The sequence below is a fragment of the Lithobates pipiens genome, unplaced genomic scaffold (genome assembly GCF_037356315.1).
Source record: "Lithobates pipiens isolate NorthernLeopardFrog02 unplaced genomic scaffold, aLitPip1_a1.2 Scaffold_19, whole genome shotgun sequence".
NCBI classification, from domain to species: Eukaryota; Metazoa; Chordata; class Amphibia; order Anura; family Ranidae; genus Lithobates; species Lithobates pipiens.
Window position 1 is genome coordinate 539,678,861 of NW_027507764.1, and position 22,745 is coordinate 539,701,605.

At 39.7% G+C, this 22,745-nt stretch overlaps 1 protein-coding gene across 1 annotated transcript in view; it reads right to left on the reverse strand.

Annotated features, from left to right (window-relative positions):
* The window catches only part of CSMD3 (CUB and Sushi multiple domains 3), a 1,166,690-nt gene extending 1,149,180 nt beyond the window's left edge, over nucleotides 1–17,510 (reverse strand). Inside the window, exons 1-2 of the mRNA XM_077493847.1 lie at nucleotides 17,506–17,510; nucleotides 16,651–16,763 (exon numbers count right to left, since the gene is read on the reverse strand). Of these exons, the coding sequence (XP_077349973.1) occupies nucleotides 16,651–16,763; nucleotides 17,506–17,510 (118 nt within the window). The remainder of the gene's footprint in view (nucleotides 1–16,650; nucleotides 16,764–17,505) is intronic.
* Nucleotides 17,511–22,745: the final 5,235 nt, after the last annotated feature.

Consider the following 22,745-nt stretch of genomic DNA (forward strand, 5'->3'; position numbering starts at 1 on the left):
GCATTCGACGCAGAGTACTGGACACAACCACACCTCCGGCGCTGCATCATTGGATTTGATTGAAAGCAGCATGAGTCAATGGCTCTGCTGCTATCAATGTATCCAATCAAGAGCCGAGAACCCTGAGAACCCCGGGAAGAGGAAGAGCGCATCTCCCCCATGGGAAATTCCAGGGATTGGGTAAGTAAAATGGGGTGCTGGGGGGGCGGTCACTGCCAGGTGTTTTTTCACCTTAATGCATAGGATTTAAGCCAATTCAACTACTTGTAATAACGTGGAAATGTGCACAGAACAGCCCTGCACTTCTGACATGATCAGCAGGTGTTTTTGCACCTATCAAAACATGTATTTATTAAAAATAATAATTAAAAAAAATCAAAGGTATACAGACCAAGTTTCTTTGTTGGAGTTTACATAAAGCCAAACAGCCACTTTCCATCAATATAAACAGATACACTATATTGACAAAAGTATTGGGACCCCCTCCACTGAACGATCTGGGGGGGTGGCCCCAAAGAATGGTCAAAAATTCCCTTAGACACACTCCTAAACCTTGTGGACAGCCTTATGAGAAGAGTTGAAGTTGTTATATATGCAAAGGATGCCATTAAAGTTCAAAGTTCATCTGTGTAAAGGCAGGCTTACCAATACTTTTTGGTAATATATATATATATATATATATATATATATATATATATATATATATATATATATATATATATATAGTCTTTTTTTATATATATATATAGTTGTAGATAGATAGATATATAGATAGATAAAAGAATGTATTGCTAAAATACTTATTTTCGTATACTAAATATATATATATATATATATATATATATATATATATATATATAGTCTTTTTTATTTATTTACATAAATCAGAAGAATTATCTAAATGTAATTCTTATGATTGAGTTGTTTGCATACTACTATACCCTTTTTGCAGTTATCTAAAGCAAAAGCATTCACTCTGTTTGCTATACATATTTTATTAATAATATTCACAAGGTCAAATGTTTTTTTTTTTGTTCAATTCCCTGAACGTCCTTTACATTTCACAAGAAATCTTGTATTAGATATATACTCGAGACCTCCCGTCTCTTTAGGCCACTTCTCTGTTCTAATATGCATCAGATAGAGAATTCCTGAAATTCGAATTTACTCTCCTGTTCTCTAATGTATGATGAATTACTGTCTTTTCACATTATTGTGTTATATGCTATGTGGCAGTACAGCATATTGCATGCATTGGCTACTTTATAAATAGCTCCTACAGCTGAAAAAACATGCACATTTTAAATGCTTCACTATCCTAGCTCTTTCATACTATATTATTATTATTGTTGTTTTTTTTTTTTTTTTTTTACCAGCATTGTACTAACATTATTATTTTGGGATGATTATTATTAAACTATAGAGGGCTCTGTTCTTTCTGTGTTTGTTTGTTCCTGTGTTTTATACTGGGTGTTCCAGTCTGCTTCCAAAAAATCCCAAATCATCGAATAAATGATCTTCTCTAAATTCTTCACTGGTCATGATGAAGACTACTTGATTAAATGTGTTGGGCCGAGTCTGATATCACTGCACTTAAAGCTACTGCGTACCATTACTGGCGGATTGCTGTAATGAGTAGTCAAATGAAAAAAATATGCATTATATAGTTCTGAGGGCAATTGGTTTCTGAAAGTTTTATGATAGTATTGGATAGCTTTAATAATAAAAATAAAATAACAAAAATCATGTTGTTTGTGCTGTCTTTTTTCGTCTCCGGCTAATGTATAACCTCACACAGATTCTGAAGGAAAAGTGAGTTTTGGGTCTACAAAAACTACTTATTTTTTTGTACTACGTTGTGCACCACATTGGGTGATTATTAGTAAATATAATTGTTGGTTGTTGTTTTTGTTTTGTGATTCAACAGTTTTGGGATGATATTTTGGTTATACGCATATATACTGTAAATAGAAGTAAGGTGCTAGCACACAATTAAGTAGTATAAACAAGCTTGGCGCAGCTCATGTAATACATACCCACATTCTATGACATGTAAACATTTTGTATTCTGTATGTATTCTATTTTCAATGTTAAGTTCAGATATTTTTTATTCATAGATTTAGATATTCTTAGTAACCAGTGCTGATCCTGAAGAAGCAGTCGAGAAACCACGAAACGTGTTAATGTTGAGTGCATAAACCCCTTTGTCAGACATGTCATCACATGCCTGACAAAGAAACATTGCACTTCCTTGCTGTGAAGTGATCTGTCCTTAGTAAAACACCTTTTAGATAATATTTAAAGATCCACAGTGTGCTAGAAAATATGTACACTGGTTTGTCCCTTGGAGGTACATTTAAAGTCTCACATTATACTCCTCCACAGATATTGACAATACTGCAGTTCACGTAGTATGTAGATATCATCGCAGAGGTACATAGGATTTTCACTTAGATACTGTATAGCTTTTAATGTTCACCAATGTTTCATTGAGGCTACAAAGCCCTTTGCATTAACATATACAATGCAAATAGTATAATGTTGATTTTTATTTTAGTTTTCTATTTTAATGTTTTAATCTTCACTAGTGTTTTAGTGAGTCTACAAATCCCTTTGTATTATCATATCAATTATATATTGATTGGTATCATTGATTATTTGATATTCCTTCTTTTACCGCTGTAATTTTGAAATTTTGTGTTTGAGATTGATAAGAAACAGTGTGCAAATGCCCAAAACTGTCTCTTTAAAGTGTATACAAGCATACGTGTATATGTTTGTGTGTGTTTGGCTTTCCTTGGATTGATTCTATAGTCTTTATAAAGTCTTGGAAGTTTTTACTCATGAAAACGAATGTAAACAATGATCCATTGAATGAACTGAGACTCGAAGTGCTAAGGTCCTGGTTTTAATCACCCAGGCATTCTCTGTTACAGTTAGGTGAATGGTTTGGCCCGGGCATCAGGTGACATTTCCAGGTGGCCCCTCCCTTACCTATATACGAACTGTCAGGCGGTGGAGAATTGTAGGTGGTTGGCCTGAATGGACATCAGGAGCATTTTTTTTGTGGGGCGGTCCGACTGTGGTGGTGGCAGTTGTGGCGGTTTTGACGGCGGCAGTGTGATTGATGATAGATTTACATCAGGGGACACTATTTTTTTGTTTTTTAATAAAGTCATTGTCAAAAAATGTCTCTGTGTTTTTATTACTTTTTGACACTTGTTTGGGGAATGGGTAGGGGTAATATGTACCACATATTAATTTGCATGGGGTAAGGGGTGAGATCTGGGGGCCCCCTTGTTAAAGGGGGCTCCCAGATTTTGATAAGCCCCCTGCCTGTATACCCCCACAATCACCGACCAGGGTTGTGGAGAGGATACCCTTGTCCCTATCAACATAGGGATAATTTGCCTTGAGGTGGAGGGCTATGTGGCCTGGTATGATTCAGGAGGGGGGTGCTCGCTCACATCCCCCCTTTCCTGACCTGCCAGGCTGTTTGCTCAGATAAGGGTCTAGTATGGATTTTGGGGGGACCCCACGCCATATAAAAAAAATTCAATAGCCATGTGGCGGCAATTGCAACCACATGTCAATTTAAATGGGATTTGATTTGTTTTGTTTTTCTTTAGAATTGTAATTTTTACTGCAGCATGTTCTATGCATGCTACAGATGTGCCGCTTTACAGGCAGACAGTATATTTAAAGTAATTATTAATTTTTATTGTTGTACTTTTAACATCAGTAAAATCACTGCTCCTGAAAAAACAATTGTTTAAAAAAAAGGCATTGATACATGTCCCCCAGGGGCAGTACCTGGACTCCCATACCCCTTTAATGGCCAATTACTTGCATATAAGCTTTTCAAAATGGACACTTATTCCTTTTTGGCTCCCATAGGTTTCAATGGGGTTCACCATTCAGTTTAGAACTTTTCCCTTATTCGGGAATTCTGCTGCAAACTCAACAGGTGGGTGTTTGGCCTCTCCATTCTCTGTATAGGCTTTGTTACATGGGTTTCCTCCAGAAGGGTTATCGCCTTATTCCATGTCTCCCTTCCCATTGGCATCTTTTTCCTTATATACAGTACATACCTTCTTTTTGCTCTTCTTACTTCCAGTGGTGGGTGGTCTTTACTGGCGTAGGATGCCATTCCCCTGGAGGTGGGAAGGCTTTATAATACTCTAGACATTGGGCTTCATTTAACCCAGAAAACCATCAAAAGCATCAATAGGATATGGTGAGTCTTCAGGGGACAGTATCAGAGAGTTTTGCAGGGATGACTTTTATTTTAACTACTGCTGAGCTATTTATTTATTTTTATTTTAAAGAGTTAAACTTTAATTAGAAACATATACGAATAAAATAGGTTCTGTATCTGAGTAAAGGTTAGGGGGATAAATTTGAATCCAATTAGCAATAGAAGTTGTGTAATGCAGATATGTCATTAATTAAGGGGATTAGCTGGCAACTTTGTCCTCTGGGTCAGGTGTTTTTTTTTTCTCCAACTATTCAAAACATGTTGGTGGGCTAATTAGCTCAACTATTGTGATTTAACAAGGATGGGGATTGCTCTTAACATCTGTTGGTCTGCTCCTAAATGAAAGTCCAAGCAAATCAATTCAAATCCCAACCATGACACTTCTTGCACAGAGTTTTCATGTTCTCTCTGTGCTTATTTGGGTTTTCCTTCTGGTACTCCAGTTTCCTCCCACACGCCAAAGACTTGCTGGTGTGTTAATTGGCTTCTGCCTAAATTGTTCACTCTTATGGAACAATCTGTAGAAACATAGGAAGCCCAGAAGCTGACTGTTTGGCTCCTATCTACCATATAAACTTGCCCTAGTATGTGTATTGTATGCATGTTAGGAAGGGAGCTTAAAGTGGTTGTTAAGTTAGTGACGACGATTACTGTCAGCCCCTATGTAATAAGGAGATATACTGTGCAGTGTCTTTGTTTTTTAAGCAGGCAGCTAAATATCTTCTATCACATTGTCTCTGTGTGGTCACATGACATCCTGCAGCTATCCTTCCCCGATCTGAGGACTACAGCGGAAGGGGCTGAGATTCCCCTCCGACGTTAGCCGTGCGGGCAAATGACTGCACAGTGGTGATTAAGCTGAATGATTTTAAAAAACACAGAATATCTTGTTATTATAGAAGGGCTGACAGTACTTGTCATCACTAACTTTACAGACACTAGACATGTGCACACTGAAATATTTCATTTCGGAATTTCGTTTTAGTCCGAAAAATACATTTATTTACTTACTCCCGAAATTCGTTTTTATTTATTTAGTTTCGTTAAAAAAATGCATTCGTCCGAAAATCCTAAATAATTAAGGTCGAATCTGTCATTGAAGGCTTATGGTGTCTGTCGAATGTTCAAAGAAGATTCGACAGAGCAGCGAAACTGTACGACGCCGCAACCGTACATTTCCGGTCGAATGTTCCGCCTACGAGCTATGGTAGAATTTATTTATATATATTAATTATTATTACTAGTCAACCAACATTAGAATTCTTCTATAGGCTATGGGCAGAGCATTTGACCATAAATGTCCACTCGCAGCGACTGCTTCGTCAAATTTTCATGTCGAATCTTTTCTCTCTATGTCGAATAATCTGGGGAGTCAGGTTAGGCACATTCAACCTTTTTTTGCTATTGTCTCTCTTTGTTGAATATTTTCTCTCAATGTCAAATCTTTTCACTCTATGTAGAATAATCCTGGACTAATAGAGCTAAGGTTAGGCACATTCAACCACAGGTTCGATGGACACAGATTGCTATTGTCAGCGTCATGTCAAATCTCCTATCTATATCGAACTGTTGTCACAAGGAAAACAAAAATAAAGCATTTGTTTATGTCGGATCTTTTGGTTTTCAGATTCTGCAGGTTCATTATTGTTTGTTAAAACGATAACAAAAATACCCGAAATTCGGATGAAAATGCGATAACGAAAATACCCGAAATTTGGATGAAAATGCATTCGGAAGAAAACGAATGCACATGTCTAACAGACACATGGAATCGTGGCAGAAAGGGAGGGACGGGTTTGGAGATTGGCTCACAGACTAGGAACTGACAGGCAGGGAGGGAGGGGAAGACAGGGAGAAGAGGGAGACTCTGAACACAACGGGATGATGGAGGCATATAAACTGACCATGGTATCATGGATCAGCAGCCATGATTATCATGGTCAGTTCACATAGGGGATCACCCACTATAAATTGTAAGCTTCTTGATGGCAAGGACTGATGTGAATATACAAAATAAGTAAAGCTTGTGTAACTTGTGTATGCTAAATAAATACCTGTAAAAAAAAAAAAATAATAGAAAAAAAAAAAATAAGCCTTTGTTAGTATTGTTAAAAACAAACTGACATATCAGCTAATCGTGCTTTATACAGTAACTGTCTGACATTTACTGACACATCAGTGTAATACTCCATCATTTTCAAATAGACTGTATTTTGGAGTGTTAACATATAAAAAAAAAGGTTCAGACTTGAATGAATTAGTTGCCTTTTAATTAAAGTTTGCTTAATGATAGATCTACCACCTAATGCACTAGCGGGAAGAAAAATCAATTTTATTTTGCAAGAGTCAGTGGTGAGGCAAATAGGTTTTAGAGCTTAACATTAATTTCAGTTCAAAACAACAATAGCATCAAAATAAAGGTTGCATTGCTGAATAAGCAAATATATAACTAGGTTGGTAGTAGAATCAAGAGAGTGAGAGAGAGACAGAAAGAGAGAAAATACATAGATAATAGATAGAAATGCATTTTTATATACATTTTGGCAGTGCAGAGTACATGTAATTGTTGTGTCCCTATATATTTGCTGGAAAATATAACTAACCACTTGCTTACTGGGCACTTAAAGTGGTTGTAAACCCTTACAAACCACTTTGACCTACAGGTAAGCCTAGATTAAGGCTTACCTGTAGGTTCAAGAAATATCTACAAAAAACAGTCACCGCTGTCTACGGCGCATGCGCCGTAGACAGCAGTGTGCAGACGTACTGAGTGTGCCGCTGCTAATGGCGATATGCCGTTAGTGGCGGCTCCCGTGCGCATGCGCGGGAGTAACGTCATGGCTGCTCCAATGCTGTGAGTGGCCGGAGCAGCAATACCCGGAAGAAGATGGACGCTCCAACTACAGGGGGCAGCGGCGACAACGCTGGTTCCTGTGTCAGGTAAGTGACACATAATGGACTACTATGCGATGAATAGTAGTCCATTATAGACTTGTGCACAATGGAAAATTTCGTTTAGTTTCGGTTCGTTGTCATTCGTAAAATACATAATTTCGTTCTGTTATATTCGTTATGTTACGTTAATACGTTTTCGGATAATTTGTTATTATTCGTAGAGTGTCGAATTCATTCGTTCGTATTAGTTGAAATTCGATATTTATGTATGTATAGACATTCGTAGTGATTCGTAGTTTGGAAAGTCGTTTGTTTATTGAATCTTTTAACACACACAATGACAACATCTCTTCTCCTCGGCTCAAATACAATACAACACCCTTCTAACTCAGTTCTCAGGAATGCACTTTGCCAAAAATCCAACCTCTGACACAAAATTAATTAGCTGATTGGACTATAAGATTTACTTTGAGCTGACCTTTTGTTTCATTGGATCTTTAAAGAATTACCAAATTCATTTGAATTCATTCGAATTCATTCGTTATATTTCTTTCGTATTCGTTGTTATTCGTTATTTTTTTATTCGGACATTCGGATGCATCCGAATGTCCAAAAGATGCAAAATTCGCCCAAATTTAGATTCGTTACGAAACGAATTGCACAAGCCTAGTCCATTATGCTTTACCTTTACAGGGAGACAAAGAGGAAGTAAACCCATTAGGGTTTACTTCCTCTTTAAACCCCCCTCCTGCCCAGACCAATTTTCAGCTTTCGGTGCTGACGCACTTTGAATGACAATTGCGTGGTCATACAACTGAATGAAACTTTTATAATTTTTTTCCCACAAATAGAGCTTTCTTTTGGTGGTATTTAATATCTGCTGGGGGTTTTATTTTTTTCTAAACAAACAAAAAGAGATGGGAAATTTTGAAAAAAAAAAATCATGTTTAATAGTTTGTTCTAAAATTTTGCAAACAGGTAATCTTAAAATGTCTGCTTCATTGATATGTGCCGATGAGGCAGCACTGGTGGGCACTGACAGGCTGCACTGGTGGGCACTGATAGGCTGCACTGATGGGCACTAATAGGCACAGTTAAGGCAGCACTGATAGGCACAGATAAGTCGGTATTGATGGGCACAGGTAAGGCGGCACTGATGGCCACTGATAAGATGTCACTGATGGGCCCTGATGGGTGGCACGGATGGGTGGCACAGATTGACATAAAATTACAGTGGCTGCAGACTGAAAAGGAAAGGTAATTTTTAATAACATTCAATTAGAATATGACTTGTATTGCAATTGTACACACTATATTATTTGTTCTTTATTTGTTATTTGGATTCCTCATGAAAGTGGAGCTGATTGGTTTCTCGGCACCAGATTTTGCACGCCCCAGTTTTAGTAAATCCCCCCCATTGTCTCACTTCCTGTTGCGTCAACAGGACAGGTTAAGGGAAATCTCTCCCTTTATCTACTACAAAAAAAAAAAAATGAAGGAAAGGTTTTCTATAAATACACTGATTGTTGTAGCCTGCCCCCAGTTTAGTTTCTCTTTTATGGCCTCCACAACCCAAACCAACACCAGAGGTGCTTTAGCAAGACAATTTTGCTGTTTACTTATTTTAATTATTTTAGATCTGTCACAAAATGAGACAGGTGACCAATACAGTAAACAATAATATTATAGAATTATACCCCATACACTCGGTCGGACATTCCGACCACAAAATCCATTGGATTTTTTCAGACGGAATTTGTCCAAAACTTGTGTTGCATACACACAGTCCCACAAAGTTGTCTGAAAATCTGATTGTTCTGAACGAGGTGACGTCAAACGTCAGGACTATAAAAGGGCCAGTAGCCAATAGCTTTCGTCTCTTAGTTTATTCTGAGCATGCGTGGCACTTTGTCCGTCGGAATTGTCTACACACAATCGGAATTTATGCGATCGGATTTTGTTGTCAGAAAATGTTAGATCCTGCTCTTAAACTTTGTGCGTCAGAAAATCCGACAGAAAAAGCCCGATAGAGCCCACACACGATCGGATTTTCCGACAACATAATCCAATCTGACTTTTTCCATCGGAATTTCTGACCGTGTGTACATGTTTTTTGTGTACATCACCCAGGGGGCTCCTGGATTCCAATAAGCCCCCGCCCACAGACCCTGACAACCAATGGCCAGGGTTGTCAAGAAGAGGCCCTTGTCCTCATCAACATGAGGACAAGGTGCTTTGGGGTGGGGGGCTGTAGGGCGCCCCCCTTCCCCAAAGCACCCACCCCCCATGTTGAGGGCATGCGGCCTGGTATGGTTGGGGGGGGGGCGCTTGCTTGTCCCCACCCCCTTTCCTGACCAGCCAGGCTGTGTGCTCGGATAAGGGTCTGGTAGGGATTTTGGGGGGATCCCATGCCGTTTTTTGGCGTAAGGGGGTTCCCCTTAAAATCCATACCAGACCTAAGGGCCTGGTATGCTTCCGGAGGGGGAACCCATGCCAGTTTTTTATTTAAAATTTGGCGTGGCATTCCCCCTTGAGAGCTGATTATTCTCTGATTGGCCACGGCCAAAGCCGCCCGAAGTCGTGTTGCAGTCACTCCAAGTCGTGCTGTTATTCATACTCAAGTCATGTCCAAGTTGCCTCCAAAAGTCGCGCTGGAAGTAATGTTGCCCCTGTGTGAATGGACTCTTAGGGCTGGTTCACTCCAGAATGTGGTGCAGGAAAGGCAAATTCCATGTGCATTTCCCTCACCACAAATGAATGCTTTGCTCTTCTGATCTGCTCGTGGGTGCTAATGTATTGGTAGTGACACCCCAAACGCAGATCACAAAGACTGTGCATTTGCAGGTACCAAATCATATAGTACCACATTGCCATGAGGTCTGGTGCAGTACGTTCTTAAAAGTTGTGCAAGGACTACTTTTTGCACAGTCCATTGCTTTTTACAGTCCATTCAATTATATGGGCTGTTAAAAAGCACTGCATGGGAACACTTGGGAATCGCTTGGGAATGCCTGTGAGATCTCAGTGTGAACTGGCCTTAAAGCTACGTTACAATGAGCCACTGTAATGGCTGCATCTCTGAAAAGCGACCCACGGTTGATCACTTTCCAGAGGCATTTGACAGGCAGTGAGGTGGCAATATGTTGCTTCCTTGCCACTTGTTTTATCCTTTAAATCCCTCACTACAACTGAGGTGCAGTTGTGACATGACCCCTAGTCCCTTGAATGGGTCGCATTCAGTGGTGGTACTGTCTACTGAATGCTTCAGGAGGGATCATTTTTGCCGCACCTGCAAAGCACAGGATAGCAACCACTGCATGTGAACATTGCCTGTCTAGCTGCGTTTGCTGCTGAAAGGCGGGGGTAGGGGGGTGGGGACAGTAAAACCACATCTGAACTGCTTGGTGTTACCACCCCCAACTGCGTGTCTAAATTAGTCATTAGTTATGCTAAAAAAAATGAAACACCCTTAAGAACAGTAACCTCCTCATAAAGTAACCTCAACCTAAACAGATCCTGTTCCCAGACTATTCACTTCAACATCAATATTTCCATAAGAGTATACAGCATACTCATTTAACATATTTACCCCTCTTGGAGACGTCTAAAATCTCTGTTGCTGGGCACTGCCAACATAGATGTAATGTCAGCAGTCCCAGTTGACTCAGAGCTGTCAGTGACAGTGTGCACATATTTTAGGAATCCTCAAATAAGTTTTGATTACAGTGTACAAATAGCAAGACGCATAGAACCTCAATGCATTTAGTACCTCTGGGAATACGCAAGACTAAAACACCAAAAGATCTTAAAAGTAAGCACTAAAGGTGCAAAAATAATAAAGGTTCTTTGCATGATGGTGTTTCTACACTATGTCCTTCAAGCTAAATAAATATCAATACTACAATATTTATTTTAGGGTTACTCATGTTTGTGTATATTCATTGGTAATGAGACCTGACAAGGTCTGAGCCATCACTGAAGTTGAATGTATATAAAACAGATTTGACATCCAGATCACTATTTAAAGTGATTATAAAGTCTTTTTTTTTCTCTCTCTAAAAATAACAAACATATACTTACCTGCCCTATATAGTGGATTTTCACAGAGCAGCCCAGATCCTCCTCTTCTCTGGTCCCTCTTCAGCTCTCCTGGCCCCTCCCTCCTGTTGAGTGCCCCCACAGCAAGCAGCTTGCTATGGGGGCACCCTAACCAAGTCACAACTCCCTGTTTCCATTCAGACACGGAGCCCTGGTTTGGCCCTGACTCCTCTTTCTCTTAATTGGCAAACTGATTTTGATTGACAGCAGCGGGGGCCAATGGCGCTGCTGCTGTGTCTCAGCTAATTAGGAGGAGAGTCCCGAATGGCTGAGGAACTGATGAACATTGCTGGAGAGAGATGGGACTCAGGTAAGTATTAGGGGGACTGGGGCAGCTGCTGCACACAGAAGGTTTTTATATTAATGCATAGAATGCATAGAATTTTTTTATTCCCAGAAGATGAGAGAGCTATGACGTGCAAGGTAGCAGGAGGCTTTACTAGGGCATCGACTCTTCATTGTGTAGTCAAATTTGGCTACTGGCTAGCAAGCTCAGGGGCACATTACACTTTCTTAACAAATCATTTATGGTAAGAAAAGATGCTGCAAGTAAACATTTAAAATTCTAAACTTTTTATGTTCTTTTACCTGCAATTTGTTTACATTGGTTACAGGGTCTCGTTATCGTTTCCAACCTAAGTCTAGGTAGACTTAGAAAAAAGTCAATAGGTAGCTTCTTGTGTTTATGTTCCTTGCAGGTTTATTTTCTGCTGAAGAAGTACAATGCCTTCTTCTTTTAAAATATTTACGAGGTCCAGACTCTACTATGTCTTTACATATCCAGAAGAAAAAAAAATCAATTTCTATACCCAATAGATTAAGTCACTGGTTTTATAAAGGTCAGTAGATGCTGTCAGCTTTGCGCCGTTTGGGCCAAAATAAACATGTTGTTTCAAGAAAACATTATTACAACAAGACAACATGCATGTCTAACGCTCGGGGGTAAGAAAATATACGTCTCATATTGTACAGTTGGGAATGAGGGTGTGATAAAGCAGGTTAAAAGTCATACAGGATTTATGGCTTGGAGGTCCCTCAATCTGAGGAACATATGCCCTGCACTAAATAATAAACCACAGGCAGACACCACTAAGCAATCTTCTTTTCATGTTAGAGTGAAAGGAGAAATATTGTCTTTTTAAAACCTGTAACCACGTATACGTCACATTCTTAAAAGAAATTGTATAAACAAGTGTAAATGTAAATGCAGTTACAGTTTGTTTTGGTTTTTATATAGATTGGGAGATGGTTAGAACTTCTACCCAGAGACCCTCTGGATCTCTGTTTGGGAGATTTTCCTTCATGCCCTCTCCTGGTGACAACTGTATTGGTGGGCTTCCAATATATCAACCGACATACATGAGTAAAGGCTAGCCTGCTAAGTATGATAAAATATGGCCCGTATCATTACCTTCCACCTGAACTGAATTCCCTTCCTGCCCTTCTCCCTTGTCCTGACCTATCATTTTTAAATTCCTTTTCCTCCCCCTCTTCTCTCCCCTACTACCCTCCCAGTGGTCCCACAGCATAAGACCTTTAAATATAGCTACTGAGGATCTACCCTCCCCCTCATTTGTAATCTGTGGTACTGAAATCTACTGTTATAAATCTGTGATTAACAATATCTACACCCCTCTAAACTACTGCTACGTCAACCCTACTGAGTATATTTTTAATAAAGATATTAATGGAGAAGTACAGCCAAAGCTCGTTTGACTAAGCACCGTGTTCGGTGTGAAACATGCCAGTGGCTGTGCAGTTAGTCTGTTTACCAGCCTAGATGCTATGATTTTAATTACATTTTTGAAATAAAGTTGAATAATTCGGAGTGCGGCTATCCAGCTACATCTTTTCTACTTCAGTTCCTGTTGCAAACAGAGCCAGCACCCTGTGGGATTGTGGAGACAGCTGTTTTGGGAGAAGTCATTACCTTAGAGTGGTAATTCTTTGTATTAACATCTTGAGGACGATTTTGCAAAATAATGCAGCTCATACAATCAAAATGAAACTAACAACCTACAAACAACACAGATTGAGAACATCAAAAATATTGCAGTGAAAAATACCCCCAAAAAAATAAATAAACAAAAGTAAAAAAGTAAAAAAAAAAAAAAAAAGTAAAAAAGTACTTGCTCTAAAACACATCTGTTTTGCAAAGACATAACAAACAAAATAATATATAATATTAATATTAATATTAATATAATAATAAGAGAAAATACATCATGTGTTACAAACGCTATAAGGACACCCATATGTACTATCTTGCCCCCCAGAGCCTAATCTGGGAAACGTTATACAACAAATACCATTGCAGTCTATGGGAACTGACTTGTTATTTTGCTAGTACCCACTTAGCTGGTTTATATTCTAGTTATTAGCCTTAAAATGAGTATCGGGGCCCAGGTCCCACCCTGAGGGACATGTATCAATGTCACCAGACGGACAACCCCAAAAACGAAACAAGTAGAAGTGCCTTTAAAAATGCAAATTTGCTTAAAAGCTAGTAATTTGGGGGGGGGGGGGGCTTACTCTGCCTGTAAAGTGGTGCATCTGTAGCATGTATCCAAAATGCTGCTTCAAAGATGCACGGCTTTAGAGGAAACTTCTGCAAGATTTTAGCACAAAACAAAAAATAGCCTGCCCTCCAATACATACGAGGCCTTTTGGGTCTGTTAAGTCTTAAAATGAGAACCCCCCCCATGAAAAGTACCACCCTAAACTAAAAAAATATGGGGCCCCTCCCACACACTAACAAACCCCTAGACAAACACACAGCAAGCCAGCCCATGAAAGGTGGGTGGATGCTTGGGGACAGGAGGGGCTCGGGTACCCCAAAAGTCAACCTCCTTGTTCCCATATTCAGGGGGACAAGGGCCTCTTCCACACAACCTTAGGATGGGGTTGTGGGGGGCTGCAGACAGAGGGCTTTACGGAAAATTGAAAGCCCCTTTAAACTAATGGGTACAAGGTGCTTTGTGGTTGGTATTGGGCTGAACTCAATATGCCCCAAAGGCAGCCAGCAATGTTGAGTGCATGTGGCCTTGTATGGTTCAGGAGGGGTTGGGCGATCACTCTTCTTGCCCCTTTCCTAGCTGGCCCTGTTGTAAGCTCTGAAAAAGGATGTGGTTTGGATTGGTGAAGGCAGCTCACAGCCTTTTTAGAATGGAGTGGGGTGTGGAGTTCCCCTTTAAAAGAAAAAGTTAGCCCACGGAAATTCAAGTGATTAGAGGGGGGAGACAAGAGCATTGGAGAATGAAGTGTGGAGTTCCCCTTTAAAAGCAAAAGTTAGCCCATGGAAATCCAAAGGATTAGAGGGGGAGACAAGAGCATTGGAGAATGGAGTGTGGAGTTCCCCTTTAAAAGCAAAAGTTAGCCCATGGAAATCCAAGGGATTAGAGGGGGAGACAAGAGCATCGGAGAATGGAGTGTGGAGTTCCCCTTTAAAAGCAAAAGCTAGCCACAGGAAATCATATGCATTAGAGGGAAAAGGTTAAATGCCCTTTCAGGAGGAGCTAGAGGAGCGAGAATCGTTTTTACATTATTTTAACAGGGTGCATGTCACATGTTGGCAGCGTAACATGCTAACATGACCTGTGTGCAAATCTCCTTAAAAAAAATACATAAGGGTGAAGCAGCGTAAAAAAAAAAAAGTCAAGTTTAGGGGTGCGCCCATTCAACCCATGCAATTGCATGTACATTGCTTAACATTTACTAAGATTTTGGCCGCACAGTGAACAATCGCATTTGAACGAGCGCAAGAGCCACTTGCACATGCGCACTGCTTACATTGATTTCACGCAGTTCTAAACATACTTGCGGGCACAGCAGGCTTTCTCTGAAAAAGTTACTTACTCATTCTATTTTGGGCATAATTGTTACTTGGGCAGTTGGTATTAAACTTCCTCACATCACCCCATAATATTGGCACCTCCATCTTCTGTTAATATTGATTTGGTGATGCCGTGCGCCATGCCCATAGTGGTGCACAGATTGCATTCTCCTGTGCGCCGAGATCACTATAGTAAATGGGGGATTTGCACTCTGTTACCAGCGCATCATTTCGTAAATGTGCGTTGTGCCTTGCCGAGCGCCTCTACTGATGGCGCACGGCTTTGGTAAATCACTCCAGTATTTTCCCCTCAAATGAGAACCTTACAAATCTTTCTTCAGATTCACATATATGTGCTTAAGCCGTGTGTAGATGTTTGTCTGGAGTTGAATTTTAAAATATATCCATGGTCCAATAGTAAAATCATATATTTACACACATTGCATTTTAATTATTTCTAGCTTACTCTAATTATTCTGAATGATCTTGACGTTTGAAATAATAACTTTTTGAAGAACCCCACATGTTTACTACCTTGAATTCTGTAACATGTATTCACTATACCCTGTGAATAGGCACCGCTGTGTCAAACCTTGTTTCCCCAATGTACCAGTACCAATGTTTAAACCTATATTAAACACACATATGCGGCACTTAGTTTGGCCTTTGCGTTTTCTTCTCAATGAGTTTCCTGGCCATACTAGCTGGGCAAATTGACATCAAGACTCAGAAGCGATGTTTTACACATTAATTGTGTGTAATTAATGGGAAGAGGAGATCAGCGGATGGATGTTCTTGTGCCCACTAAGACCGCCAAGCACAGGGGTCTCATGATATTGAATTCAGTCCCCTCCAGGCATATATACCTACCTAATGGGATGCTGAAGCTTGGCTGGAAAGGATCCCATAGAAATCTTTCAGCCCAGACAATGGAAACATGTTACTTTATTTACTGCATGCCCAAGTGCTCTATCCCATGTGAAAGATTCCCTTGAAATAGTTGCAGGCCCTACTTTCAAAAAATGGTAATTATTATTGTCTAATGTCAAGGAACTGATATGAAATTTTCAATATATGGCAGTTGTGCTGTCTGGAAAACAAGCTCAAAATAATCTTTCCAGTGTAGACAGACAATTCAACATAACCATTCATATTCAAAAAGACAGAAAATAGTTAAGTGAAAGCCCTACAGCTTCTACACTGGAACACAAATCAGATGTGTTCTTGTCATTTCAAACTGACTCAGTTAAACTAGTGCCTTCCCAATGTCATCTTGACAGCTGTGTTAAACTGATAATATATCTTTGTTTCCATTGTTGCAGACAGGAAAGTGACTGATTTTCTTTCCCCACTGTGCCCCATATCATTTTTTCCCAACTAAGGTATTAATTTTTACTGTAATTCTCTCGCTTTGTTTTCATACAATATAGTTTTCAGCATAGTGATTGTACAAAATAATTGTACAAGTGGCCTTTCAATACAAAGCAGTGGTAAATTACCAGCCAAGGCATGAGAAACGTTAATTAAAAAAGTTCAGTAATTGCCCAGATAAAATTGTTCTCTTACCTTCATAATATATTTTAAAGCCGTGTGCGCTTACTGCAAAGTCACTGGTCAGTCGTAATGAAAATACAGGTCCGGTGCTTGTTACAGGAGGAGGAAGATGGAACCCCGTTAGCCTGAAATATATACATATATATATAATAAATATATATAATAAATTAAGACATACATTTTTTTTACCTATTTCAAACTGCAATTCTTTATATTGTTCTGAAATTGTAGAAAGAAAATAGACTTTTAACATTTTTGATAAACTGATCATTTTTACATCACTTGCCTAATATCTTTATTGCAGGCACTTATATAGTGCCATCAATTTACTCAGTGCTTTACATATATGGTACATTCACATCAATCCCTGCCCTCAAGGAGCTTATAATCTAAAGGTCACTAATCAACATTCATATATACACATATTAGGGTCAATTTAGACAGGAGCCAATTAACCCACCAGCATATCTTTAGAATGTGGGAGCAAACCAGAGTACCCAGGAGAAACCCATAAAGGTACAGGGAGAACATGCAGACTCCCTCCAGGTAGTGCAACGCTTGGGATTTGAACTGAAGGCCCTGGTGCTGCTAGCCAGAAGTGCTAACCACTTAGCCACTGTGCTGACCCTATTTTACAAATAGGCATGCAAAGGGAGCCAGTGCAGAGCATGCTGGGCTTTCCAATAAGAAAACCCAGCACTGCTTGCTTATTTGGCTGTTGCTATACTATTGAAAGCATTTAAGGACCCATGTAGGCTAATAAACAAAGACAGAGGCATGTTCCTCCTCTGGCTCATTCAATTGTATAGAGAAGATGAGACTTTCAAATTTGGAGACCACATTACAAAAGCTTTTAAGGATATTTACAGCATAGCAATAAATCAGTGGAAAAATTCTAGTTAAACAACCTATTGTGCACTACTTGATGGTTGCTAGTGGTAACTATTAAATAGTTACAGCATTTGCAATTACATAACTTAAGATAATACATCACTATATGAACTAAAACTATACAGTATATAGAAATACACAGTGCGAATTTTAAGAGATAAATGAAGAAATGTGAACGGAAGAGATTTTGGAAGACAAAGCTGCTCATGGCGTAACATCATAGGCCAGCCAATGAGAAAGAGCAAAACAGGGTTTCTCGTCACTACTAACTACTAACGTCACTACTTCACCTTGACTTCAAATTATATCAGCTCTTTCTCCAAATAGTAATGACACCATACCTGCCAAATAAAATTAAGTATGCTCAGCTGACTGACAGTTCACTAATATATTAAAGCTCAGTGAGCTGTCACCTAAAAGAAAAAAAAAAAATTCCATCCATTTGGGAAAGGAGAAATCATTATATTCAGAAAAATAGGCAAACTATGCAATCCTGCTTCTTCAGAACATTAAGCACATTTTTACACAGAGTTTCACAGCTGCTATCTAGTGATTACTAAAACGTTGTGACATCATGAGGGAGAAATAAAGAGCCCACAACAGTATCTATGTACAGGGACAGTAATGTTTAATGGATAGCACGAGAAATAGCTGGGGTCCTCTTAAAATAAATCTTTCCTAAAAGAAATATGGAGACGTCCATTGATGATCTTCTTCAGTAAAAATCAAGTTGCCTGAATGCTGGCCCGGGGCTTCCATGTACTCATTGACTGGAAACAAATATGTAAATTCAGAAAGTCATAGCTCTTATCTACGCACATTTTCTGAATTAATAACTCAAATAAAAAAGCCAGAAGGGCCAGCATGACAGCCTGGCAACTGGCATTTTTAGAATGAGAAGTCAGCAATGACAGCCTCCATGTTCTTCCTGGAAAAAAGTTTCCTTTAATCTCTGTATAAAGAAAACATTTAGCATTTCCACAAAAATGAATTCCTTGTGGGAAACTAGCGAATCAACATTTATTTTCATAGTATATAATTTCAGTGCTTCGCCACACTGAAAGCTATATATCATCTCAACAACTGTTATCTCTGAACGCAACAGGTGGAATTTATCAACATTTTGAGCTAATTTGTCATGCTAAATTAATTGTCCCCATTTGTTTCAGACAGCTGAAATGCTATTTGATGCATCTTGAGATGGCAACATAATCACAATAGTCTGTCAGTGAACAAATACTGGCTACAGGAAATAGCAATAAAATAGGAAGTTTGCCCAGTTTGTTAACCACTCTAATAAATATAAATTATAAACACTATTGTTCTACCAGGTGATTCAATTATTTTAATGTTGCGTAAACAGTTGAGCCTGTAACCACAGAAATGTGCAAAATTAATTTTAAAATATGCATGCTGTTGGTCACCCATTCCCATCCTTGTCCTGACTTATGGCAAACAATTACACTTCTTAGGGTATACTGCCTGCATGATTTGACGCACTTGGAAGTAAATCCAAATTTGTTACGTGGCACACCAAATTAAACTTTAACAAACATTTCAAGAGTAAATGTTTACCTCAGCATGCATCTAAACACTCGTGTTTTTTTCACCTTAATGCATCCTATGCATTAAGGTGAAAAAACATCTGGCAGACACCGATCTCCCAGCCCCCTGTTTTACTTACCTGAGCCCCTTCATCTCCTCGGTGGGGATGTGCTGCTCCTCTCTCCACGGGGTCCCAGCTCTTGATTGGATAGATTGATAGCAGCGCAGCCATTGGCTGCCGCTTCTGTCAATCGAATACAATGACACGGGTGCAGGGGGCAGGGTCGAGGTCCGGCATTCGTATCTGTGGAGGCAAATGCTGGAATCAGGAGCTTGCCTGCAAGGTAACCCCCTTGGGAGAGTGCTTCCCATAAGGGGATATCTGATGCGGGGAGGAGCCGTGAGAGCCTCCGGGGGAACCCAGAAGAGGATGTTCGGGGTCACCCTGTGCAAAACGAGCTGCACGGTGGAGGTAAGTATGACATGTTTGTTATTTAAAAAAATAAAAAAGCAATCCTTTACAATCACTTTAAATGTATGTAAGTCATAACAATGAACCTCTGTTATTTGATTACATTTGTTTGTTAGCCCTTGTACACACGGTCGGATATTCCGAGGGAAAATGTCAGATCAGACCGGGTTGTCAGATAATCCGACCGTGTGTGGGCTCCATTTGACTTTTTCCGTTGGAATGCCCGACCAACAAAGTTTGAGAGCTGGATATAAAATTTTCCGACAACATGATCCGATCGGACTTTTTGTTCAAATTACAAGACCAAAGCTATTGGCTACTAGCCTCTACGTAGTCCCGTCGCAACGAACGAACGTCATCACGTTCCGAATTATCGGATTTTCCGACAACTTTGTCCGACCGTGTGTATGCAACACCAGTTTCGGACAAAATCCGTCAGAAAAAATCAGACGGATTTTGTGGTCGGAATGTCCAAGTGTACAAGGGCTTAGATACATAATTGAAAGCATTTTGTGATCTTTTTAGTAAGCTAAAATAAATAAAGGATCTTACAAGTGTTCATTCACTTTGGAGAGATCACTTCCCTTTTTCTATTGCATCTCCTGGACAGGAGGTATACTTTAACCACTAGCCTACCTGCCGCCATCATTATACTGTGGCAGGTTGGCTCTCCTGGGCAAATTGTCGTAGCTGTACATCGACCCTTTAAATAGACTTGGAAGGCGCCTGCCCCACGACGTAGGAGCTGATGCACGTGCCCAGTGGCTGCGATGTCCGCCAGCAACCCGTGATCGCTCCTGAGAGAGAATAGGGGATCTGTCAATTTAAACAGACAGATCCCCGTTCTGTCACAGAGTGGAGAGACAGCTGCTGTTTCTAGAGATTAGAAACAGCAATGTCACTCTACTGCCAGTCAGTACACTGCCCCCACAGTTAAAAATACTCCCTAGAACACATTTAACCCCTTGATCGCAGTGACATTTATACAGTAATCAGTGGCTATTTTTAGCTCTGACACTATATAAATGTGAATAGTCCCAAAAAGGTGTCAAAAGTGTCTGATCTGTCTGCCCCAATGTCGCAGTCCTGCTAAAAATTGCAGATCACTGCCATTACTACAAAAAAAAAAATGCCATAAATCTATCCCCTATTTTGTAGGCGCTTTAACTTTTGCACAAACCAATTATTATACACATTGTGATTTTTTTTTTTTTTGCAAAAATATGTAGAAGAATGCATATTGGCCTAAACTGATGAATACATTTGTTTTCTAAAACATTTGGGGATATTTATTATAGCAAAAAGTTTTAAATATATATATTTTTTCAAAATGGTCACTTTTTTTTGTTCAAAAAATTAAAACCCGCAGAGGTGATCATATACCACCAAAAGAAAGCTCTATTTGTGGGAAAAAAAGGATGTCAATTTTGTTCGGGTACAGCATCTCATGCCCACACAATTGTCAGTTAAAGCGAAGCAGTGCAAAAAATGGCCTGGTCATTAAGGGGGAAAATCCTTCCAGGGCTGAAGTAGTTAACTATTGTCATATGCTGCCACATTTTATTTTGCAACAGATTTGTGCAATTCTATTGCTTAGACTGTAGTCTAGTCCCAAACATTATATCATTTTAGATATGTATACGGTTTAGATGTTCAACACAAATGGCTTAAACTGATTTTCCTCTCAGATGTAACCTTCTAATTTGTATGTGTGCTCTCACTGCACATCTGCATGATTTACTTATGTAATTTTGCCCGGGAAGAATGGACTCCCACATCCAAATGGCTTCTAGCACAGCTAATTTGTTTTCTCTTTTGTTTTTGTAAGAAAACATTGTTTTTGTGACACAGACAGACATGTGAATTCATCTGTGAATGGAGGTGTAAGTACAGCGGATGTTACCATACCACTTAGCAGTGTTGCTAATTTACATCTTAATTATTGCAGACAAAGTCAAGTTTTAAAAAAAAATTTCTACTATGAAAACAGTGTTTCTTTTTCCTTTTCTTGCCATCCTCCTACTACACCTTTTTTTTTTTTGATGTTTTGCTTTTGAAAAACAATAAATTAAAGATGGGTAGAACACCCCCCTGTTCAGTTCACAGTAGAACTCCTGAACAGGGGAAATGTTCTAACCCAAATGGCGAACCCAGGGGTCAAGTCCTGGGGAAAAAAGTGTGGGAACTCCCACCCAAGATCCACTCCCCCACCGAAAAAATAAAAAATGATACGCTCATATGCACGAACGCTTCAAAAGTGGTATTTTTCATCCAATTTTCGTATTGTGTGTATGAAGATTAACTGTTAGTACATACAAAAAAAAACAAAAACAATCCTCAATAAACATAAATACGGTAATTCTCTGAATAATCAGCATTCATTCAATTGTGCTCCCATGCAAATGTGAACATCATGTTCTGATCTTTATTGGGGAATGTTATTTTGTATATAGAGTGGTTATGTGGTGAGTTTACACTTTTCATTAAACAGAGTTTGGATAACACAGGGTTAAACGGAAAGGTCATAAATTAACTGCACATTATCTGGACAGAATGCTTGGGGAGATAGTGATGTGTTCCTGCTTAGGAGATGTATGTTACGTTGGGGGGCTGCAAACTCTGCAGGGCTCCAACACACACTCGCTGCTATTCCAACCCTTCACATATTTCCACATAAACTTCCCTCCCGGCATTAAACTTTTCCAGGTGTTGTGCTCAGCTTACCACCCCAAAACTGATGTTCCTCCCTCAGATCACCTCTCTCCCTGCATGTCCTGTGAGCAGAATAGTTGTGCTCCTCCTCTGGGTTCTCTCATCATATGGCACTGAAGATAGAGCAGGGGGGGAGTCAGCGGGACACACAGAGCAAGTATGCAGGAGACTGGGGGGGGGATGAAGAGACAGAAAATCAGGAGGGGACTAAATACAATCTCTTAGCAGCAGGGACCTGATCTACACATCATCTAGCTGTGATTGACAGGTAGATCGTAGAGGAAGCTGTCATGGGGCCCCCTACTGGCAATGCCTGAATGGTCAGTCCACCCCTGGTGTGCGGCACTTACTATTGCAAGCTGTGTCGGCAGCTGCTGGTGTAGCACCTGCCACACAACTCGCATACTTCAAAGTTTTGCAGGACACAGCTGCTAAGGGGAACTGAGTTCCTGTTGTGGAAAAAGTACAGAAACTCCATTCCCATGTG